The sequence below is a fragment of the Nyctereutes procyonoides genome, unplaced genomic scaffold, assembly GCF_905146905.1.
Source record: "Nyctereutes procyonoides isolate TBG_1078 unplaced genomic scaffold, NYPRO_anot_genome, whole genome shotgun sequence".
NCBI lineage: Eukaryota > Metazoa > Chordata > Mammalia > Carnivora > Canidae > Nyctereutes > Nyctereutes procyonoides.
In genome coordinates, this window is record NW_026575049.1 from 17,858,524 (window position 1) to 17,881,288 (window position 22,765).

The 22,765-nt window shown below is 60.9% G+C and overlaps 2 protein-coding genes and 1 long non-coding RNA gene across 14 annotated transcripts in view; 2 read left to right on the plus strand and 1 right to left on the minus strand.

Moving 5' to 3' along the window:
- HDAC10 (histone deacetylase 10) lies at window positions 1-5,149 on the plus strand. Of its 9 annotated transcripts, XM_055328453.1 has the most exons (20): window positions 7-298; window positions 369-503; window positions 721-817; window positions 1,059-1,156; window positions 1,237-1,341; window positions 1,498-1,566; window positions 1,672-1,798; window positions 1,969-2,034; window positions 2,145-2,204; window positions 2,293-2,382; window positions 2,517-2,623; window positions 2,694-2,761; window positions 2,841-3,105; window positions 3,183-3,267; window positions 3,612-3,697; window positions 3,842-3,898; window positions 4,074-4,152; window positions 4,322-4,504; window positions 4,591-4,750; window positions 4,875-5,149. In XM_055328453.1, exons 1-20 carry the CDS (start codon window positions 240-242, stop codon window positions 4,883-4,885), a joined length of 2,007 nt encoding a protein of 668 aa, XP_055184428.1. In that variant the 5' UTR covers window positions 7-239; the 3' UTR covers window positions 4,886-5,149. The 9 variants fall into 9 exon arrangements, 8 of the variants coding, with proteins under 8 accessions (XP_055184431.1, XP_055184426.1, XP_055184425.1 ...); XM_055328451.1 differs by having other exon boundaries at window positions 4-298; window positions 1,237-1,566; window positions 2,841-3,069; XM_055328450.1 differs by having other exon boundaries at window positions 5-298; window positions 1,237-1,566; window positions 2,293-2,346.
- LOC129511621 (uncharacterized) lies at window positions 5,148-10,355 on the minus strand. 2 transcript variants are annotated; one of them, XR_008664874.1, is made up of 3 exons: window positions 10,219-10,355; window positions 6,988-7,143; window positions 5,148-5,369 (listed from the first exon to the last, which is right to left on the minus strand). It is a non-coding gene; the product is annotated as an uncharacterized LOC129511621 (long non-coding RNA). The 2 variants fall into 2 exon arrangements; XR_008664873.1 differs by lacking the exon at window positions 10,219-10,355 and adding an exon at window positions 9,607-9,913 and having other exon boundaries at window positions 5,151-5,369.
- TUBGCP6 (tubulin gamma complex associated protein 6) overlaps window positions 9,985-22,765 on the plus strand; it is a 19,606-nt gene continuing 6,825 nt past the window's right edge. For 2 of the 3 annotated variants that reach the window (XM_055328446.1, XM_055328447.1), the window contains exons 1-11: window positions 9,988-10,821; window positions 11,163-11,326; window positions 14,848-15,058; window positions 18,793-18,966; window positions 19,736-19,857; window positions 20,349-20,424; window positions 20,543-20,652; window positions 20,799-20,890; window positions 20,990-21,129; window positions 21,934-22,083; window positions 22,629-22,710. In XM_055328446.1, coding sequence (XP_055184421.1) covers window positions 10,075-10,821; window positions 11,163-11,326; window positions 14,848-15,058; window positions 18,793-18,966; window positions 19,736-19,857; window positions 20,349-20,424; window positions 20,543-20,652; window positions 20,799-20,890; window positions 20,990-21,129; window positions 21,934-22,083; window positions 22,629-22,710 — 2,068 coding nt within the window. In that variant the 5' untranslated portion in view covers window positions 9,988-10,074. Of the gene's footprint in view, window positions 10,822-11,162; window positions 11,327-14,847; window positions 15,059-18,792; window positions 18,967-19,735; window positions 19,858-20,348; window positions 20,425-20,542; window positions 20,653-20,798; window positions 20,891-20,989; window positions 21,130-21,933; window positions 22,084-22,628; window positions 22,711-22,765 lie in introns of all 3 variants that reach the window. The other variant, XM_055328448.1, reaches the window with a different exon arrangement.

Here is a 22,765-nt window from a genome sequence, read left to right on the forward strand (position 1 = left end):
GAGGAGGTGGAGCCGAGCCTGGAGCGCGGAGAAGGAGCGTCTGGGCCGCCCCGCTCGGGTCCCGCGGCGCTCGGGGGCCGGTCCGGGGCGGCAGGGGCGGGGCGGGGAAGCCGGAAGCCCGTCCGGAGGAGGGAGCCGCCGCGGCCTGGGTGCTGCGCGTTCCCGCCCAGGCTCCGCGCCGTCCCAGCTGCGGCCCGGGGTCGCCGACCCCCCAGGGACCCCCTCAGGGTGGTGGGACCATGGGGACCGCGCTCGTGTACCATGAGGACATGACAGCCGCGCGGCTGCTCTGGGAAGAGTAAGTGTGACCTGGCGGGGGGCGGGGGGCTGCGCAGGGGGGCCGGGCCCTGAGCTCCGTGTCCACGCAGCCCCGAGTGTGAGATCGAGCGACCCGAGCGCCTGACCGCAGCCCTGCGGCGCCTGCAGCAGGGGGGCCTGGAGCAGAGGTGCCTCCAGCTGGCCCCCCGAGAGGCCTCCGAGGCGGAGCTGGGCCTGGTCCACAGGTCAGACCCCCAGGAGCCACACGCCCCAGGAGGCCGCCCGGGCCCTGCCTGCCCGCATCTTGGAAACAGTTTCTCCCCTACTTGTTTCTCCACTGGGTGGGTGGGTGGGTGGGTGAGGGAACGGGGGGAGGGGACAGTCCTACCAGGGTCCAGTCCCCCTTTTCCTCCCTGTCCTGCTCCTGCTGGTGACCCTGCGTCCCCTGCCTGCCCCCTGCAGCCCAGAGTACGTGTCCCTGTTGCGAGGAACCCAGGCCTTGGACACCCAGGAGCTGCAGGCGCTGTCGGGACAGTACGATGCAGTCTACTTCCACCCGGTGCGGCCCTGGGGACCCACCTCCCACCCAAACGTGCATCCACGTGCCTCTGCCCACTGTGTGCCGATATCCCCACGTTCATCAGCGTGCAAATGCCCTGCATACTGTGCCCGCTGCTGCTGCGGGGACCTGACACTAGCCCCCGTTCTGCTGAGCGCTGGTGCCCCGCAGCTGGGCACAGGCCTGGGCAGAGGCAGTGAGGTGTAGCGGGTGGCAGCTCATTTGCACCCCTCCCCCGCAGAGCACCTTCCACTGCGCCCGGCTGGCCGTGGGGGCCGCACTGCAGCTGGTGGATGCAGTGCTGATGGGAGCCGTGCACAACGGGCTTGCCCTGGTCAGGTGAGGGCCGGCCCCTCCGCGGGTGACCCTGCGTGGGCACAGGTGAACCCTGATGCGACCGCACCCATTTTCACCGGCAGACCTCCTGGGCACCACAGCCAGAGGGCCGCTGCCAACGGATTCTGTGTGTTCAACAACGTGGCCATCGCAGCCAGGCACGCGCAGCAGAAACACGGCTTGCAGAGGTGTGTGCTGGGCTGGCCGGGGGCCAGGGGCCGGGGGAAAGTTGTGGTGGGGGTCGCTGAGACACCCCCTTCAGCCCTTTCCCACCCTGGGCTGGGCTCCCGGCCCCAAGGCTGGAGGCCCTGCCCCTCGGTGAGCTCGGCACTGCCTGTCCCCAGGATTCTCATTGTTGACTGGGATGTCCACCACGGTCAGGGCATCCAGTATATCTTTGAGGACGACCCCAGGTGAGCTGGGGATGGGAGCCTCCCGGCGACCCCTGCGGGGGGGGGCCAAGGGGCTGAGGTCCTCACCTTTGACCTCTGACTTCTGCCCTGGCTGGCCATCCACAGCGTTCTTTACTTCTCCTGGCACCGCTATGAGCATGGCCGGTTCTGGCCCTACCTCCGGGAGTCAGATGCGGACGCCGTCGGGCAGGGGAAGGGCCGTGGCTTCACCGTCAACCTGCCCTGGAACCAGGTGCCCACCGCCCTGCCCGGCCCCCCTCCAGAGCCCCCTGGCTAGGCCCCATCCCCTGCCCCGCAGCCCCAGGCCTCCCGGACCAAGTCCAGCACATCCTCCGGGGCCCCAGGGCCACGCCTGGGGGTGAAGACCCCACAGCCCTCCCGACTGATGCCCTGTGGCCACAGGTCGGGATGGGAAATGCTGACTACCTGGCCGCCTTCCTGCACGTGCTGCTCCCCGTGGCCTTTGAGGTAACTGCGTGGGGCAGGTGTGGCCTTGGGGGGACTGTGGGAGGGGGACTCCGTGCTCGGGCTCCCCCTCCCCCTTCACCCCTGCTCCAGGCTCTCTCTGCCCCCCGCAGTTTGATCCTGAGCTGGTCCTTGTCTCTGCGGGATTTGACTCCGCGATTGGCGACCCTGAGGTGAGGGCCTGGCCCGGCTGGGGAGGGTCCTGGGGGCCGGGGGCCGGGGGCCGGGGCAGGGCCCCTTCACGCTGGGCTCTGGTTCCAGGGGCAGATGCAGGCCACGCCAGAGTGCTTTGGCCACCTCACGCAGCTGCTGCAGGTGCTGGCTGGAGGCCGGGTCTGTGCCGTGCTGGAGGTGACCGTGGCGGCTGGGTGGGCTCCGCGGCCAGGGGCTGGGCCGCAGGCCGGGGCGGCCATCCTGCTGGGGATGGGGGCGCCCCGCCCCAGCGCCAGCCCTGCCCTCTTCCACCTAGTCCTCTCCTTCTCCAGGGTGGCTACCACCTGGAGTCCCTGTCCCAGTCCGTGTGCATGGTGGTGAGGGCGCTGCTGGGTGACCCTGTCCCGCCCCTGTCGGGGCCCATGGAGCCTCATCGCAGGTACGGGGTGGGAGGGTGGGGGGGCTGGGCGTTCCAGGCTGGGCCTCGCTGTTCCTGCTTCTCCCTCCAGTGCCCTGGAGTCCATCCAGAGCGTCCGGGCAGCCCAGGCCCCTCACTGGACCAGCCTCCGGCAGCAAGGTCAGTGTGGCCCACGCTGGGCAGCAGGGTTACTGCCTGGGCTCCCACACCCTGGCTTTGACTCTGGACCATGCCCTAGGGTCAGCCCCCACACCGAGGCCCGGCACCTGCTCCACAGACGGGAGGACCTCACCTCTGTCGCCTGGGGGACCCACATTCAAGGCAGCGGAGGCCCAGGCCTCGGCTGTGCTGAGTTCCCTCCTGGGCCAGCTGCACCTCCACCCCACACCGCCTGTCCGCACGGCTGTTACCCTGACCGCGCCAGATGCTGCCCTGGGCCTGCCCCCTGCTGTCCTCCATCAGGAGGGGTCAGCCCCCCAGGAGGAGACACGGGCCTGGGCCAGGTGGGCAGAGCGGGCCTGACGGGAGGGATAGGGCCATGTGTCACTCCCTGTCCACATGTCCCCATTTACCACCACAGGCTCCATGAGGCCCTGATCCAGGACACAGCTTTCACTGCCCTTGGAAAGGTCCTGCACCTGTTGAAGGGGATCCTGGATGGGCAGGTGGGGCACCTGGGATGGCCGAGGGCGGCCCTGGGACTGGGGACGGGGCCCGGGAGGGCTGGGAGGTGCGGGGCCACCTGGATGTGACTTGCCTTGTGTCTGGACCCTTTCTAGAACAGCTCTTAGGGACAGGCTCGGGACTTCAGGCCCGCTCAGCCAGGCACTCTGACAGTGGGGCGAAGGGGATGATTTAAAGTGTGGTTTTAAGCGTCTTATTTCCAGAAGCGGAGCAGTTTGACTTCAGGTTGTACAGATGGCTGCTCTGTAGACAGAGACCAAGAGAGGGGGTGGACGTGACCCTACCTGATGGGCGTTGCCCTGCCCTGTGTTATTTACCCCCACAGGTGAGCAGTGGCGTTGCAACGACCCCTGCTGCAGCCGCCACGCTGGATGTGGCCCTTCGGTGTAGCTTGTCGCACAGAGCCCAGAGGTGAGCCTCACCTGGCCAGCCGGAGCCTGCAGAGCCTGGCCCATGGGCACCCCCTGCCCTGGCTGGCCACACCACTCCTGCCTCCCGCCACACGGGCTGGGCTCTGGTGAGCGCAGCCTGTCCCAGGCCACCTTTTCCCTCTAGGGTGCTGTGTGTGGCTGTGGGACAGCTGGACCGACCCCCAGACCTTGCCAATGACGGGTATGACGCCTGGGTCGCGTGTGCACCCAGTCCTACGTGTGGTGGGGACCCTGGGGCCCGTGCGTGAGGGGTGGGCGAGCTCCCGGGAGGGTCTCCCGCAGTGCTGCCCCAGCTGTCCCCCACCCCCCTGGTGCTGTCTGGGCTCACACCTAGGCACCTGGGTCTTCTCTGGAAGGAGGACTCTGTGGCTGGATATCAGAGGCAAAGAAGCCGCTGCCCTGTCCCTGTTCCATGTCTCCATGCCGCTGCCAGGGGTGAGCTGTGGTGTAGGGCAGGGCTGCTCGCTGGCATCCTTGTGGGGACCAGCCCCTGGCGTTCACCTGTTCTTCCTGATGGGACTGTCAGTGTGGCTGCCCACCAGAGATCGGGAGGTGGGGGACCCCAGGCTGAAGGGCTGGAGCTACGCTGCTGTCCTCCCTGCAGACAACGGGAGCATTCCTGAGCTGCGTCCTGGCCCTCGTGCTGCCCCTGGCTTATGGCTTCCGGCCTGACCTCGTGCTGATGGCACTGGGACCAGCCCAGGGCCTGCAGGAACCCCACGCTGCGCTCCTGGCTGCACTCCTGCGGGGTCCAGCGGGGGGCCGAGTCCTGGTCCTGGTGGAGCAGGTGAGTTGGGCAGGGTGGACGTCCTGTGGGTGGGGAGGTGGGGAGAGACCAGGGACTTGCTGCTCCCACCTCTTTTCCTGGCCCAGGAACCCACATCCCAGCTTGCAGGCATCCTGGCCCGGGTGTTGCATGGAGACGCACCCCCCAGCCTGGGTCCCTTCTCCACCGCCCCCCCAGAAGACATGCAAGCCCTGCTGTACTTGAGAGGGCAGCTGGAAGCACAGTGGAAGATGCTGCAGGTGGCCGGTGAGGATGCCGAATGCTGGGAATCTAGGCGGTAGTCCTGCCTTAGAGCTCTGCAGGGAGGGGCTCACGGCCTGGGGTTGACCTCCTCATAGCGCTGACCAGCTGCCTGTACCCGTGTTCCCAGCTCCTTCTTGAGTGCTGTGACCCAGTACCTTGAAATCGGCCACAGTGCAAGTATTCGCACCCCAGGGATGCCAATACAAGGTCGTCCCCCAAGAGCCGGTTATTCGACATTCGCCAGCACACCACTGCCTGAGACCCCTGTCCAGAGGGGCCAGACTGCGGAGCCGTCAGGCCGTGACCTGGAGCCCACCTCCAGTGGCCACCTCTGCCCGGATGGCCCATCCTCACTTGCTACACTGTTAACCTTGAAAATAAAAGTTATTTTACCTGCAAAAATGGGTTTATTTAGGAGTAGCAGAGAATTGCAGTTTGGGACAAACAGACTATGGCAGGAGCACAGGCAAGTCGAGCAAGCAAAGGAGGAGGAACATTATTTTCTGGGAAAGAAGGAAGAAGTTGGGAAGAGTTGTTGTGAATGAACATCCATTGGAGAAAAGCCAGAGTCGGGGACGGTGAGGATTCTCCGGTTCTGCTCCTGGGTCTCTGCCAGGGGTTCCTGTAATTGGAGCGGGTGGTTCAGCTCACCCCCCAGCCTCCCCTTTGGGCCTCCCAAGCCCACTTCATGCATTTCCCTTTATTAATTTTCACATTCCCCCCCTTTTTTTTTTAAGATTTTATTTATTTATTCATAGAGACAGAGAGAGAGAGGCAGAGACGCAGGCAGAGGGAGAAGCAGGCATCATACAGAGAGCCTGATGTGGGACTCGATCCAGGGTCTCCAGGGTCATGCCCTGGGCTGCAGGCGGCGCTAAACCACTGCGCCACCGGGGCTGCCCCATTTCCCCCCTTTTGATCAAGATCTTTCTTTGAAAGCATCGCTGATGGAGAGTCAGGTTTTCCGTATTTATAGTTTGGCCTGTGGACGCAGGAAGGACTTTCCTGGTTGTCCTGTCCTCCATCAGAGGGAGCGCGCGTGCCCGCTGGAGACCACTTGAGGCCACATCTGAGTCAGAAGGAAGGTCAGGAGGGAGAACTTCCAGGCACTTCTCACTGAAAGCCTACACATTCTCAAGGTTACAAGTATTGGAGATGTTTCTCTATTGGGCACATCATTCTTTACAAAAGTTTGACAGGAACAAAGTATAAAACTTAAAATAGCTACACAAAACAGAAGTAACACAACAATCCCAAATAGTATGATGGAGACACATAGAGAGGCAGAGACACCGGTAGAGGGAGAATCAGGCTCCCTGCAGGGACCCTGACGGGGGACTCGATCCCAGGACCCCGGGGTCACACCCTGAGGTGAAGGCAGACGCTCCACTGCTGAGTCCCCCAGGTGTCCCTGTACGACGGTTCTAAACCAGACGGTAGGTCGGCGGCGTTGCCTCCTGGAGGTATTTATTGGCACTTATTCCAATTTAGGGTAGAAAAGTTCCCCCTAGGGAGGCAAAGCCAGACTCCTGTGTGCCTCCTGGAAGTTCCTGCGGGGAGACGGGATGTTGCAAGAACACACAAAAACAATTAGCCAAGGGCATTTGGGAAAAACCAAGCAGTAGCTGAACACAAACAGCAAAACCAGAGACGCACTGAGACAGTACTGTTCTCTTTAAACAAACAAACAAACAAAAAAAAAAACACTTTGAAAACAAAGCTTAGGGGCAGCCCGGGGGGCGCAGCGGTTTAGTGCCACCTTCAGCCCAGAGTGTGAGCCTGGAGACCCAGGATCGGGTCCCACGTCGGGCTCCCTGCATGGAGCCTGCTTCTCCCTCTGCCTGTGTCTCTGCCTCTCTCTCTCTCTCTCTCTCTCTCTTTCTCTGTCTCTCGTGAATAAATAAAATCTTAAAAAAGTAAATAAAAAAAATCTTAAAAAAAAAAGAAAACAAAGCTTATCCGATAATACAGCCTAACAGGCAGTGAATTCAGAGGCTGAATTTGGGTCAGAATCTAGTGTCAGACACAAGTCAGATGAAAGCGGGACTTTTGTGAATCCTGAACCTTCTAACCCATCAGGAAAGTGGGACATGGGTTTGTCCTGGGATCATGATGAGGCGCCCCCTCTGCAAGGGCTTGGGAGGAGCGCACAGGGCACCCTGCGCTCACCAGCCGCTGGGCAGGCCCAGCCGGGCTCCAGTGCTTTCTCCCCACGGGTCCCGCGGACCCAAGTCTCTCACCTGGATGTTGGCAGCACAGGGGCGGGTCAGCACATCCCGAGAGGGTTCTGGAGGGGTCTTTTTCCAGGAAAGGAAATCTCCAGGTTGCAAGATGTGATGCATAAGGTCATCATCTCCATCTCCCAGGAGCTCACGGGGAGATTGCTACTTTGAAAACTTAAAAACACACACACACACATTTATTTATTCATTTGAGGGGAGAGTGTGTGCAGCAGGGGCAGAGGGAGAGACTCCTCAAGCAGACTCCCCACTGAGCGCTGAGCACCCCCCGGGGCTTGACCTCACTGCTGAGGAAATCACACTGAGCAGAAACAAAGACTCAATGCTCAACCGCTGAACCACCTGGGTGCCCCAGATAGTTACTTTTATTTTTTCTTTAAATATCTTATTTATTTATGAGAGACTGAGGGAGAGAGAGGCAGAGACACAGGCAGAGGGAGAAGCAGGCTCCACGCAGGGAGCCCGACGTGGGACTCGATCCTGGGTCTCCGGGATCATGCCCTGGGCTGAAGGCGGTGCTCAACCGTTGAGCCCCCCGGGCTCCCCGGATGGTTACTTGTGATAGAAGCAGTCAGACCTGAGCATCTTGAGTGGATCTGCTGCCACTAACTGTGGGTCGGAGGGGCAGGGCCCGAGCGCGGTGGCTGTCCTGGGTCTCAAAGGCTGTATCTCAAAGGCTCATCCAGAAGGACCGGCAGCAGGCTCGTGGCCCAGGTACTTGGGAGGCTGACGGATTTTGCCAGTCGAGACTCCCCAGTGCTGGTAGTGCGCGAGACTAACGCGGGGCACAGAGGACGGCATGTGCACCGGGAGCAAGACCTGCTGGAGCACCGCGGCAGGGACAGTCCTCTGAGCCCCATGAAGCTCTAGACGGCTTCCCCACGGAAGCAGCCCTGGCCTGTCTAGGACAGAGCTTCGGTCCCATGAGGAAACCCCAAACCATGGCTAAGAGACACTAACATCCACGCATTATGGAAGCTGCACGAAATCCACTCGTGTGGACAGGTTTCCCCGTTTATGCTCTGGGCAGCTGGGACAAGAGGCGGCACTTCCCGCGGGCTTCTTTCCCCACCAAAACTGGTTCTGAACACCCGGGTCCTTTTAACTGAAGGAGAGAGACCTGGGTCAATCCATTAAAAAACAGCGTTAGGGGTGCGTGGGAAACTCAGTCAGTGAGTCGTTAAATTCTTCAGCAAACAGGATCCCTGGGGGGCTCATGGTTTAGTGCCTGCCTTCGGCTCAGGGCCTGATCCTGGAGACCCGGGCTCAGGGCCTGATCCTGGAGACCCGGGATCGAGTCTCACGTCGGGCTCCCTGCATGGAGCCTGCTTCTCCCTCTGCCTGTGTCACTGCCTCTCTCATTAATAAATAAATAAAATCATAAAAAAAAATTCTTCAGCAAACCTATGGGGGATTTTCACTCATTTTAGGAGACTCTAACTATGCCTTGCAATTAAATTCAGCCTTAGTCCAGGGAATGTAAGAAATGTGGTGTTTAGCTGGATCCTCAGAAGATGTTAACTTTAAAAGAGCAGGTTTTGGTGAGTCTAGGAAAGGAAGGAGTCAGGAGATGGGGTTTAGGGGAAAAGAGAAAGTCATGAGAATCTAAATGCGAATGAAGTGGTAGAGGAGCTGGGGTGGTGCCCAGGGAAGCTGAGTACCGGCGGGGAGGTGGGGCCTTCTGTCCCCAAAGAAGACAGGGGCATGGAAACAGTCCTCAGAAGACTTTCTGTCTCTGTTTGCCTCAGTTAGCCTAGACATTGTATTTTGCGGAGAGGCAATTTTATTTTAATGTATTTTTTAACATTTATTTAGAGACTGCACGCGCATGCACGGGGTAGGGGTGCAGGGAGAGAATCCCACACTCCCCACTGAGCCCAGAGCCCCACGTGGGGCTTGATCCCATGACCCTGAGATCAGCCCTGAGCTGAAACCAAGTGAGCGGCTAAACCCACAGCCCCACCCAGGCGCCCTGCAGAAATGTAGTTTTGGACTCCTGATAACATTTTGAAGCTTCAACATTCCAATCAAAGTAGGCATCCCAGTTAGGGTGCTTTTTTGGTTTTTAACCTATTTTTAAAGTATTCTTTTCAAAATAAATGAAGTATTTTACTTATTACTCTGCTAGCACCAGTCCTTCTACACCTGCCCGCCCTCACCTGCCCGTCTGCGCCTGCCCATCCTGCACCAGTCCCTCTCCACCTGCCCGCCTGCACCTGTCGGCTGGCAGCAGCCCTTCTCCACCCGACCATCCTGTACCTGCCCGCCTGCACCTGCCCGCCTGCACCTACCCACCTGCACCTACCCACCCGCACCTGCCCGTCCTGCACCTGCCCGCCCACACCAGCCTGTACCGCACCTGCCCGCCGGCACCTGCCCATCCTGCACCTGCCCATCCTGCACCTGTCCGCCCACACCTGCCCTTCCCGCACCTCTCTGCTGGCAGCAGTCCTCTCCACCGGCCCGTCCCGCACCTGCCCGCCCGCACCTGCCCGTCCTGCACCTGCCTACCTGCACCTGCCCATCCCGCACCCGCCCGTCCGCACCTGCCTGTCATGCACTTGCCCCTCCTGCACCTGCCGGTCCGCACTCGCCCCTCCCGCACCTGCCTGTCCGCACCTGCCCGCTGGCAGCAGTCCCTCTGCACCCGCCCGTCTGCAACGGGGGCGACGGGCAGCTCGGACGCGGGCGAGAAACCGGGGTCCGGGCAGCGGTGCTTCCGGCCCGGGTGACCTGCGGGCTCGGGCCTCCCGGAGGGGCCCCTGCGTCCCCGCGCTCCCGCTTGCCAGCCCGCCCCAGCTGTGCGCCCTCTGTGGGCTTCTCGCCCCCATCACCGAGAACTTTAGCGAAAGCCTGACTCCGCCTCCTCCCCCGGCTCCGCCGCGGGCCTCAAGTTTCCCGCCCCTCGGGGCGCTCCAAGCCGGAAGTGTCCGCGCCCCGCCCTCCCGGTGACGCACTTCCTGCGCGCCTGCTTCCCGCGGCGTGGCGGGGGCGCGACGCAGTGAGGCCGCGGCGGCGGGGACGGGAGCCTTCCGGGCGAGACGGCCGCGGGGCGGGGCGGGGCGCTGGGCCGCGGGGAGGAAGGGCATGGCCAGCGTGCCGCAGCTGCTGGACGACCTGTGCGAGGCCCTGCTGCCGGCCGCGGACGCTCAGCCGGGCCCGCGCCGCGGCGGCCGGCCCCGGGCCAAGCGCAGCCTCAAGCGGGCGGCCTACGACGCGCTCTTCTCGCACCTGTTCCGGGAGGAGACCCGCAGGGCGCGGCCCGGCCTGCCGAGGCTCCCGGTGAAGAACAGGGTCCTCATGCTGTCCTTCGACCTGAGGGTGGCCGGGCTGGGCGCCGAGGCCGACCGCCTGGAGCGGCTGCTGGCGGAGCTGGAGGCGGCGCCGAGCGGGCGGCTGGCGGAGGCGGGACCGGTGCTGGAGCTCCTGGTGCGGCTGGCGGGCAGCGGGCCCCCCCGGGCACTGCGGCGGCCGCGGGACTACTTCCTGCACAGCCAGCACGTCGGCAGGCACGTGCCCTACGGCGGCTACGACTGCTCCGACCTGAGCGCGTTCGAGATGGCTGTGCGCTCGTTGATCTGCGGGGAGGAGTGCTTGTGCCAGGACGCGGTCCGCGGGGCGCTGCAGGTGATGGAGGCGGCCCCGGGCGCCGGCCTGCCCGCCGCGGGGTCGGGGCTCTTCTCCTACGGCGATCCCTGCGGGGACAGGTTTGAGAGAGACACCCGGGTCTCCCTCTTCGGGGCCCTCGTGCACAGCCGCACCTACGACATGGATGTCCGGCTGGACCTGCCGCCGGTGCCCGACAGCGCTGACGTCTCCGGGCTGCCCATCAAGGTAGCGTGTCTGCTCTCCTGCCGCCAGCTCCCCGGGCACTTGCAGATGCCTCTCCTGACCTTCCCTGGGTCACGGAAAAGGTCCGGGTCCCAGGGGGGCGGGGGTCCACTGCCACCTGCACACGCGCGCCTGCTGCTTGTCCCCCTCCAGCGCTGTGCTTTCGCACTCACGCGGCTCTCTCCAGTCGCTGTCCCCCTAAAGTCAAAAGGAGGTACCAGCCGCAGGTTGAGTTCTGCTGGGTATTTCTCGTAGTGAGGCCCTGGAGGTGTGTCACAACCACGCTTGGGTGAGGTTTAGACCCAACGGCCTAGTGATGTCCCCGTCTTTCCCATGACATCCAGGTTCCTCAGAGTGTGGACCAGTCTGATGATGAAGGGTTCCAGTCAGCCTCTAATTTGACTCCTGACTCCCAGTCTGAACCCGGCGTGACTCCGGACATCGACCTGTGGGATGCCGTGCTCACCTACGAGGCCAGCAAGCGGAGGTGCTGGGAACAGGTTGGATGGTATGTGAGCCTTTCCTGTTCAGCACGCCCCCTGCCTCCCAGGCGCGCGAGGCCTTGACTCTGCCCAGGTAGTGGTTGGGAGAGCAGGTGCACTGGGATTCGGAGCCTGGGCGTTTGGGTCAGGCTGGTGTGCGGCGGTGCCTGGGTCCTGGGGGTGAGAGAGATGCGGAGGGGAAGACTTGCGGGACGTACTCGTGTGCCGGGAACTCCTGCTGGGTTACGTCCTTACCGTGAGGGCTCCCAGTCCGAGGTGTTGAGGGCAGCCCTGCGGCGGTGTGCTCAGGGCCCTGGGCCCAGGGTGCTGGGGAGGGGACGTTCTTCGTGTCCGCTGCTCTTCACATGTAGGGGCGAGCGTGGCACTCTCCGGTCACCGCCCTGCTGCCCTGACCGTGGCCAGCATCTCGTTCCCCGGGCTCATCCAGGTCGGGGAGGCCTCTGTACTCAGGACCTCTGAGAGCTGGTGAAGCGCTGGTGTCTCTCGAAACCTCCCAGAGTCGCGCGCGGATGGAGGACACAGGTTTCCCAGTACTCACTCCTGGGACTCTTGTCCTGTGTCAGCGGCTGGCAGTTCTGTGGAATAGCGGTTTGGGGAGCACTGCACGGCGTCAGGGTGCGCAGGGAGCCGAGGGCCTTCTGAGCCGGCCTCTGGGCCACGCGCCGTGGGCCTAGGTGTACACAGTGAGGTGCTGCTCGTGCTGGGGTGGGGTCACTGTCCCCCAGGGGCCTCCTCCAGGGCCGGCCGGCTCCCTACTTCCTCAGCACCACCGGGCTCGCCTTGTCCTTCCTCCCCGGGAACTTCCTGTTGGGTGTCTGGTCAGGTGTTCCCCAGGCGAGTCCAGCCGTCCTGCTAGGAACTGGGCCAACGGCTTAGCGCGTTCTTTTCTCCATCTCTGTGCAGTGGGTGTTTCCTTCGTGAAGCCCCACTGTTCAGGTTGCTGTTGGGATATGATTACTCACGGGTGTCTGTCCTCGGTCCCTGTGCTGCTGAGCGCACTCGATGTCCTGGGCGTCCCCTGGAGGCCGCTGACCACGCAGCCCGGCAGCGCAGAGCAGCACAGCGCTTTTCCCTGTGGGGAGGACGGCAGCCGTGCTCCCGGGAGGTGAGCCGGTGTGCAGCGCCACCTAGCATGGTGGCGTCAGGGGGAGCCTGGGTGGGCTCGGCCCCGGCTGCCCTCCCCTGAGCCTCCTCTGCCTGTTGTGGGAACCTGATCCCACTGACCCCTGCCACCCTTTTTGCTCAAGCTCATTTCGCAAATGACTTGAATTTGTTTCAGTTTCAAGCCCAGCCACCTGCTGGTTTCCTGCCGTGAGCTCTGGCTGGTGGGAGTAAAGGAGGCTGCTGCCTCCAGAAGCAGAGCTGGCTGTCTGGCAGCCCGGGGGACCCCCGTGGGCCTGAAGGCCGCCCTCCTGCTCCTGGGCCGCTGCTCCGTGCCTGCCACCCGCTCTCAGGGAAGCGGTTTCATATGCTGAAGGCTGCCTTCGCTCCCTCGTGGGCTTTTCTCCCTTAGCTCTGACTCCCCAGAGGGCCCGCACGGAGGGTGGTGCTGGCATGCACCCCGAGGAGTCGGGGCAGGAGCAGTGGGGGGTGAGAGGTGGGGTGGTACCCGCCTGGACCTGTCCTGAGGGACTCCCAGGAGGACCCAAACGGTGGGGTCTCTCCGCGAGGGTGTGAGGGCAGATGTCCGTGTCTGGGCACACCCCTCTGCCAGCCTGGACGCCTCAGGACTGGCCGCCCTGCTCCTCTTCCACACGGCCAGTGCCGCCTTCCGGGGGCAGACGCCAGGGCTCGTCATTGCTCTGCCTGCCGCACCTGATGGCTGCCCCTGGTTGGGGAGGAGGGCTGGTCCAGATCCTCCGTGAATCCTCCCTGTGCCCCCAGCTCCACTCACAGTAACCCCGTTTCTCTTGCTGCTCCCAGGGCCTCTCGAGGCCTCCCTGGCCCTGGGTTCCTAGTCGGTGCTTCCTCAGTGCTTCTGGCTGCAGCCCCTGCCCCTTGAGGGCTGGGCTTGTCCTCCGCTCACCGCCTGCGCTCAGATACTGCCGAATGAGGGGAAGAGCGACTTGTGGTGCATTGTCAGAGAGGGTTATTGATTTTTAAGATTTTATTTATTTGAGAGAAAGCGAGAGTGGGGGCTGGGGAGGGGCAGAGGAAGGAGCAGACTCCCCGCTGAGCAGGGAGCCCGACAAAGGGACTCGGTCCAGGACTCTGAGATCATGACCTGAGTCAAGGCAGACAGACTGAGCCCCGCAGGCGCCCCTAAAGTAGTTTTGATTTTTTTATAAAGATTTTATTTATATCATGAGAGACACAGAGAGGGAGAGAGAGAGAGAGAGGGGCAGAGACACAGGCAGAGGAAGAAGCAGGCTCCATGCAGGGAGCCCGATGTGGGACCCGATCCCGGGTCTCCAGGATCATGCCCTGGGCTAAAAGCGGCGGCGCTAAACCACTGAGCCACCAGAGCTGCCCAGTTGCCCAGTAGTTTTGATTTTAACAGGTTCTGAGATGTATTGTTCTGGTACGATTGTGTGTCGCGCCTGCTGGGATGAATGCGTGCCGGCGGTCAGACCTGCATCTTGGTGTCAGGACGCTGTTACCGCCTCCTCGGGAGATGACTTTTGTCTCTGAAGAATAAATGATACTTTTTTGGATATCCTAGACCTAAAAATAAGTTTTTTTGCAGTGAGGAGAAAGGAGCTGGTTAGCTATTAAAAACGAGAAGAAGAGTTTGAAAAGGGCCTGTATTCGCTGAGCCCCCTTTGCTGAGAAATTACTCTTTCAGTGGGTTTTAGAAAAGAGCTCTTTCGTGTTTTCCAGTAGGGGTTGATGGTTTTCAAGGGAATATTTAAAAAGTGACACTGTTTTTTTGGCTGCTTTTGAATGATGTGCTGTGCTGTGTAGACATGGTTCTTGAATTCCTGGCCTAGGGCCCTGTGGACACAGAGCCCCTGGAGGCCGCCATGTGCCCAGAGGTAGCCCTGCAAGACCCAGCGCCCCTTCTGTCCGAAACGTCGTGAGCCTTGTTGCTCTGGGCCACCGAGTAAAGGAAACCTCAGTAAAATATTCAGTTGGCCCGGGGTGGGGGTGGGGTGGGTGGGGGGCGCTGCGCTGGGCCCCTGCCCCGGGGCTCCCCCTGCCGGCTGCTCAGCACTGTTGTCCCAAGCCCTCAGGCCCGGGAGGGGTGGAGGGGGCCGCGTGCTCATTTTGAGTCATGGTTTCACGTAAAGTCCTCCGGCTCGTCCGTGTTGTAGTGTGTGTCACAGCGTCCGTCCCCGCCGGGGTCCTCCTCCGTTTTTACGGACTGGCCATGTTGGTTGATCCGGGCCCCTGCCGGTGACCCCTGCGGTGCCTCCGCGTGGCTGCCTTGATAATGCTGCTGAGGGCTTCGTACTGACTTAACCTAAAGATGGAGCGTAATGCCCTCCGAGGGTCCGCGCCCTGGTCTTCTCAGGCCCTCTCCCCCTGCCTTCTGCCGGCACAGCTCAACCCTGTGCTCAGTGTCCCCCCCCTGTCTCCCGCGCAGCCCCCCCGGCCACAGAGAGGAGCCCTACCTCACGGAGGCCGGCAGGGACACCTTCGACAGGTTCTGCAGGCTCTGCCGAGGGGAGCTGCAGATGCTCGGCGGGGGCCTGCTGCAGGTCCCGCAGCCTGTGCTGGTGAAGGAGTGCGAGCTAGTGAAAGACGTGCTGAACGTCCTGATTGGGGTCGTGTCCACCACGTTTTCCCTCTGCCAGGTAAGCAAGGGCTTGGCATGCGGGGCATCACCAGCCAGACAGCCCGCCGTCTGCCTGGCTCTTTACAGGGTAGATGGGAACCCCGTGCAGCAAGCAGGCGGCCCCCGAGGCAAGCTGCTGGGTGGCAGGGTGGGGGTAAAGGCCTGCGGGTCGGCTGGCCCAGAGGTCATGGCCACAGTCTCCTCGTTTCAGTTCTGAAAATTATTAGTTTATGAACGTCCTTTCAAAATAGAAGAGTGGGGCACCCGGGTGGCTCAGTGGTTGAGCGTCTGCCTTCGGCCCAGGGTGTGACCCCGGGGTCCTGGGATAGAGTCCCGCATCGGGCTCCCTGCATGGAGCCTGCTTCTTCCTCTGCTTCTTTCTGTGTCTCTTTGCAATAAATAATTAAAACCTTCTTAAAAAAAGTGAAGAAAGCGAGATTGTTATTGGTGAAACAGTAGAAACCTGCCTGCCATTTCCATGTCTGTCCTCAGGAGGTGTTGAGAGGCCCTCGGACGCTTCCCTGTGCTTGGACTGGGCACTTGCTCAGCCCCGGCAGTACCTGCCTTGCAGGAAGGGACCACGTAGTCCGGACACTGTCACTGGCTTCACCTAGTGCCACTCGCTCGGTGCGTGGGCTTCTCCTCTTGTCGGTGGCGGGAGAGCATGGGCAGTAGGGGCCATTGATCGGCCTTGTGCCCCTTGCTGGGCATTTCTTCTTCTTCTCTCTCTCTCTCTTTTTTTTTTAAGGATTTTATTTATTCATGAGCCACACAGAGAGAGAGGCAGAGAGATAGGCAGAGGGAGAAGCAGGCTCCCTGCAGGGAGCCCGATGTGGGATTTGATCCCCAGACCCCGGGATCACGCCCCAAGCTGGAGGCAGAGGCTCAACCGCTGAGCCATCCAGGCATCCCATGGGCACTTCTAAAATAAACAAATACATTTATGGACACGAAGCCTCTTGTATGTGTGATTCTGCAGCCCCCTTCTTTCCTGTAAGCGCCCAAGCTCTCCGTATCTTACGTGTTCTCATCTAGTGGCTGTTCTCGAACTGGAGTATGTGTGAGAAGCATGTCCTGGGGTTGCCCGGAGACATGCTCTCCGACCGACTCCTCAGGTGGTTGATGTGGGTACTAGTGTGAGGGCCATCCTCTGGGAGACCTAGAATGCCATCTTTATGGCCTCATATGAATGGCCTTACCATGGAAATAACTCTTTTTCTTAGTTTTAGTAAAATATACATAAGTTAAAATTTACCATCTCAAGCACTTTTTTTTTCCAGATTTATTTATTTATTTTGAGCGGGAGAGCAGAGCATGCGTGTGTGCGTGCGAGCAGGAAGAGGGGCGGAGGGAGTTTTAACCACACTCCTCACTGAGCACGGACCCCCTTTTGGGGCTCGATCTCTCGACCTTGAGATCATGGCCTGAGCTGAAACTGAGTTGAATGCCTAACCAATGGCACCACCCAGGTGCCCCACACATTTTTTTTAAAACCACTTTGAGGTGTACAATTCAGTGGCTTTAACTACATTTACAGTGTTGTGTGGTCCTCATCACTGTTTCCAGAACTCCCCACCCCACGAAGCTGTGTCCCCGTCACACACCCTCCGCCCCCGGCCCCTGCTCCACCGGCTCCCCTGTGCCTCCTAGAGGTGGAACCATATGGGATTCGTCCTTCTGTGTCTGGCATAGGTCACTGAGCACAGTGTCCTCGGGGCTTACCAGGTGGGGGGCGGGTGTCCGTGGCTCCTTCCTTAGGGCCGAGGATGGGCCATGTATGTGTTCCTGTGTTTTATCCCAGTTTTCATCTGTACTTGGATACAAGGGTCACTTTCACCGTTTGGTCAGCGTGAATGTAACAAAATAACATTCCTAGTGACCGTCCTGCGGGTGGGAAGTGCTGTGTCATAGTTCTGGTTTGTGTTTCCATAGTGACTAATGGCTTTGAACATATTTTATGTGCTTATTGGCCATTTTGTATCTTTTTTTTAAAAGATTTTATTCATTCATTCATTCATTCATTCATTCATTCATTCATTCATGAAAGACACACAGAGAGGGAGGCAGAGACACAGGCAGAGGGAGAAGCAGGCTCCATGCAGGGAGCCAGATGTGGGACTCGATGACTCGATCCCGAGACTGTGGGATCATGCCCTGAGCCAAAGGCAGGTGCTCAACTGCTGAGCCACCCAGGCATGTTTGTGTATCTTCTTTGCAGAGTTGTCTATTTGAGTTCTTTGCCCATTTTGAGTTGAGTTGTTTAGTTGTAACAGTTCTTTATATATTTTGGATATTAATCCCTTGTCAGATTCATGATTTGCAATATTTTCTCCTGTTCTGTAGGTTGTCCTTTCACTCTCCTTATGGTTTTCTTTGAAGCACAAAAGTTTAATTTTCACAAAGTCCAGTTTGTTTGTATTTGGCTGCCTATGCCTTCAGTGTCATATGTGAGAAACTGCCTAATGCCGGGCCATGAAGATTTGCCTCTGTGTGTTCACCTAAGAGTCTCTTGGTTTTAGCTAAGTTTGTTGTTTGATCTATTTTAATTTTTTTTTAAATTTTTTAAAATTTTTATTTATTTATGATAGTCACATAGAAAGAGAGAGAGGCAGAGACACAGGCAGAGGGAGAAGCAGGCTCCATGCACCGGGAGCCCGGCGTGGGATTTGATCCCGGGTCTCCAGGATCGCGCCCTGGGCCAAAGGCAGGCGCCAAACCGCTGCGCCACCCAGGGATCCCCTAATTTTTTTTTTTAAAGTAATCTCTAGGGCAGCCCGGGTGGCTCAGCTCTTTAGCGCCGCCTTCAGTCCAGGGTGTGGTCTTGGAGTCTCGGGATCAAGTCCCATGTCAGGCTCCCTGCAGGGAGCCTGCTCCTCCCTCTGCCTGTGTCTCTGCTTCTCACTGTGTGTCTCATGAACAAATAAATAAAATCTTTAAAAAATAACCTCTACACCCAACGGGGGTTTGAACTGATGATACCAAGATCAAGAGTCACACGCTCTACTGACTAGGCCAGCCAGGTGCCCCATACTTAAGTTTTGTATACGGTATGAGGGGAGGGTCCAGCAGTTGCACGTGAATGTCTGGGTTTTCCAGCACTGTTTGTTGAAGAGACTGTTGTTCTTACCCAGCGAATAGTTTTGGTTCCCTTATTGAAAATTAAGTAACCATGTATGTGAGGGTTTATCTCTGGGTTTTCTCTCTTGTTCCTCTGGTCCAGGTGTCCGTCTTTATGCCAGTAGCGCGCTGTTTTGATTACTGTAGCTTCCAGATAAGTGGAACTGGGCAATAAGTTTTGAACTGGGCAAGTGTGAATCTTCTAACGTTTTAATTTTCCAAGATTATTTTGGTTGTTTTATTCTAAGATGTTATTTATTTATTCATGAGAGACACAGAGAGAGGCAGAGACACAGGCAGAAGGAGAAGCAGGCTCCCTACGGGGGGCCCGATGTGGGACTCCATCCCGGGGTCACGCCCTGGGCCGAAGGCAGGTGCTCAACCACTGAGCCACCTGGGCGTCCCATGAAAAATGTTTCCTTGTTGTTTGTGTTTGTGTGTGTTTTTGTTACGAAGAGTGGGACCGTCGGGTTATGCTTTGTGCCCACCTGCTCTTGGCTGTGGCGCTTACTGTTAGTGTGTCTTACTTTGGGGTGCCCAGTCTTGGGGACACTCCACGCTGGAAGGGGGGGAAAGGGACACCAAGCACGTTGGGCTCTGGGTGCTTGAGCTCAGTAGCCCCCCTGCCCTGTCCAGCCAGCCCAGACCTTCATGGTGAAGCGGGGTGTCCATGTATCCGGGGCATCCCCCGAGAGCATCAGCAGCCTCCTGTCAGAGGTGGCCGAGTGTGGGACACACTACGCGCGCCTGAGCCAGTTCTCTCTGCAGCCTGTGCTGGACTCCTCGTGCGGCAAGGGCCTCGTCTTCCAGGTATGGCCTCCCCCTCACGGCTGTCACCCCCTCAGGATTCGAGAACCTTACAGCCGGCCCACACCCGGGTAGGGTCCCCCTGCTGGGAGGGGCAGGTGTCCAGGGCGTTTGGGGAGCGGAGAGGTGTGCGTTGGGGAGGCAGGGTGCCGGGGCCCTTTGGGTGCTGGGCTGCTCGGGCACCTTGACTCTGCAGTGCCCTCTGGTCCTGTGGCAGCAGTGGTGGGTGATGACCAGGTTCAGCTTGGAGATGGTGCAGGCTGGGCCTGTGGAGGCTGACCAAGACGGACGGACTGCCACATGGGTCGTGGATCGTGACTGGTGGGTGGACTGACTTGTTCCGGAGCAATCTGTGCACAGCTGCTGTGAGGACAGGAGCTGAGCTAGGGCCTGCTGTGCTGGTGCAGCCCAGGACGCGTGCGCCCTGAGAGCCCAGGGTTGGGCAACCAGAGGCCCTGTCAGAGTTGGCGCTTGAGCACGCGGCCTGGCTGCCCTTTCCAGAAGGGCCCTGCAGTTTCCAGTTTCCCGCTGTCTCTGGTCTTGGCTGCAGGGATGGGTTTGCAGTAGGCCCTGGGGTCCCATGAAGGGCCTGCGTTCTGGGCATGACCCCCAGATGCCCCCTCCCAGCTGGAGCTGGAAGCTGGACCCCAGGGTTAGGTCATGGGAGCCGAGCTTTTCCCCTTCACCAGCTGCAGCGTGTACTCCGGTTCCGAGCTCAGTGGCTCCGTGCCTGTGCCCGGCCGCCCTGCTCTGGCCTCCTCCTCCCCCACAGGCCTTCACCAGCGGCCTGAGGAAGTACCTGCAGTACTATCGTGCGTGCGTCCTCTCCACTCCACCCACCCTGAGCCTCCTCACCATCGGCTTCCTCTTTAAGAAGCTGGGCCGGCAGCTCAGGTGAGCCTCAGCATGGCGGTGGGTGCGGGGCCGTGGGGGGCCTCTGCCCCTGCCGGTCTCAGCGGGAGCCGTGTGTGTGGGTGGCCGACCTGGCGGCCCATCTAGGTCCCTGCCAGTGCCTGTGGCAGGTGCCATCTGGAGAGGGGGACGCTGGGAAGGAGGGTTCTGTGGGAGAGGAAACCTTGCAGGCAGAAGGGGGGAGCTGGGGTACGGTGATGGGGTCAGTGTGCTGCCAGCTGAGCGGGGGTCTGGGGGGGCTCTGGGAGGTGGTCTGGGGCCAGAGGAGGTGTCACTGCATGAGGTGGTGGGGGGGCAAGGGGGCAAGTCGTGGACTCGGGGTGGTTCTGAGCCTTTGCCGAGCCTGGGAAGGAGGTGGAGATGCCCAGGGACCCAGAGTCCAGGGGTGCTGAAGCTGGGGGGACAGTGGGCGGATGGGCCTGGGGGTCCGTGTGTCGCCTGCCTGGTCTCCCTCAGCCCCTCCCTGTGTGCAGGTACTTGGCTGAGCTCTGTGGTGTCGGCGCTGTGCTCCCAGGTGCCGGCGGTGAACCCAGGGCTGCGTTCCCCACCGTGAGTTCTGGTTCTTCGGGTGCGGGCAGTGGGAGGGGGTCCCCTGGGGGGCTGAGCGTCCAGCTGGACAGCTCCGGCCCCCGGCCCCGCCCTGAACCACGCCCCGTGCCATCTCCAGGGCGTGAAGCTGCTCTCCTACCTCTACCAAGAAGCCCTGGATAATTGCAGCAACGAGCACTACCCCGTGCTTCTGTCCCTGCTGAAGACCAGCTGCGAGCCCTATACCAGGTGGGCCGCCCGTCCCCCACCCCGCACATGCGGAAGCCGCCCAGGTTGGAGCCCTGCTCAGGGCAGGGTTGTACACCGGGAGGGGGCACACTGCTGGCTGCACCCCCGCGGCTGCGTGCCCCTCACTGCTGGGCGCCCACACGCAGGTTCATCCACGACTGGGTGTACAGTGGGGTCTTCAGAGACGCTTACGGCGAATTCATGATCCAGGTGAACCACGAGTACCTGGGCTTCAGAGGTAGGTGGCTGCTGGCTGCTGGTTGGGCCTCTGCCATCAGGCTCAGGGCTGGGGCCGGTGCGTGACCACAGCCAGCTGCGTGTCCTGTCCCACATGCAGACAAGTTCTACTGGACCCACGGCTACGTGCTCATTTCCAAGGAGGTGGAGGACTGCGTCCCCGTGTTCTTGAAGCACATCGCCCACGACGTGTATGTCTGCGGGAAGACCATCAATTTGCTGAAGCTCTGCTGTCCCCGGGTGAGGAGGGCCCGCCCCTGCTGTCTTCCTGGACGCTCTGGTCCCGACACCTGGCCATCAGGCTCTAGTTGGTGCTCACCTGCCCCTCATTTTCCCCTGAGGGTCACAAGCAATCTGTTGAGTCTCTAGGAACTTGTTCAAAGTCAGGAGGAAAAGCAAAGGTATTTCAGAGGCCACGGGCAGCTGTGGGAGACTGCCCAGGGAGACCGCGCAGGGCGCATCCACAGGAAGACAGGCCCAGGCCAGTGTAGAGAGTCGGGGGGGCACAGGGTGGCCAGGCTCCAAGGGGGAGGCCTGGCAGCAACCTACAGGTCATCCACAGGGCAGGGCCTGTGATGTGGTGCTACTGGGGTCTGGGTGGGGGGCCGGGGGCCCAGCCTGTGGCTGGAGGGGCCCGTCCTGTGCTGGGTCAAAGATACACTGGAGCTGCCGGGATGTGGGGAGCGACCGGGTGGGCTGCAGGCACGGGGAGGGCCGGGGCTGGGCGGTGGCCGGCGTGGGGTCTGTTCCGTCCAGGCTGACCGCAGCGCGCGGGTGCCCGCGTCTGTAGCCCATGCTCCTGCCATGAGGGAAGCTGAGGGTGGCCGTGGGTCCTCACAGCTTCTGGAGGGTCATTGGTGGGAGGTAGGCGTGGCCGGCGCCGCGGCAGAGACCCCTTCACAGCTGCCCGGGACATCCCCGGAGCCGCACCCCTCGGTGGAGTGAATGTTCCTGGGAAAGTGAGTGTCCCCACGGCTCAGCGGGAACAGAGCCGGGCAAGGGTCTGCGTGTCGCTGGCTCACTTCAGCTTCTCCCCGTTGGCAGCATTACCTCTACTGGTCCGACGTCCCTGTGCCTCGGATCTCGGTCATCTTCTCCCCCGAGGAGCTGAAAGAGGTCGAGAGGGACTGCGCCATCTACGTGGGGCGGATGGAGAGGGTGGCGCGCCACAGCTCCATCAGCAAGGAAGAGAAGGTGCCAGGCTCTGTGGGCCTGGGGGCTTTCCTTGAACCCCCGCCCCTAAGGGTCTTGGGCTGATGGGAGCAGCGGGCAAGATGGGGAGGCTGGGCCTGAGGCTCTTGGTGGGTAGGGGGGTAGGGTACTGGGGGATACCTGGGGCAGGGGCTCTGTCCTCGCCTCCGTGGGCCCCTCTCCTGCTGGGCAGGGGCTGATGTGCCAGGTCCTGAGCTTTAAGTCGTTTGGTACCCAGGGCCGCGTTGATGGAAGGCTGCTTGTGGCCTGGCGGCCGGTGGCAGCAGGGACAGGTGGGCGGGGGCTGGCTCCTTCCCTGAGCTCCCAGGCCCCCCCAGGGGGCACACGCGGGTCTGGGGGCTCGGCCACCAGTTGTTCTGAGGCTGTGTGACTACCTAGGCTTGCTGCTGTGCAGGATGGGAGCCTCGCCCTCGGGGCCGGTGCTGCCCCCGGAGGAGCCCACGCAGGGTCCCAGCAGCCCCGCGCTCAGGCCATCCTCAAGGGGGGATGGACACTTAGGACATCTGTTTACAGATGGTCCTTTTCAGGAGTTACGAATGGAAATTGCAAAACAAGAACTGATCGTGCACGCCCGTGAAGCGGCATCCAGGGTCTTGCGAGCGCTCAGTGGTCCGTGTGGCTTGGGACCTCCCTCTGTGGGTGGGGGGGCCCCTGCCGTGGGCTC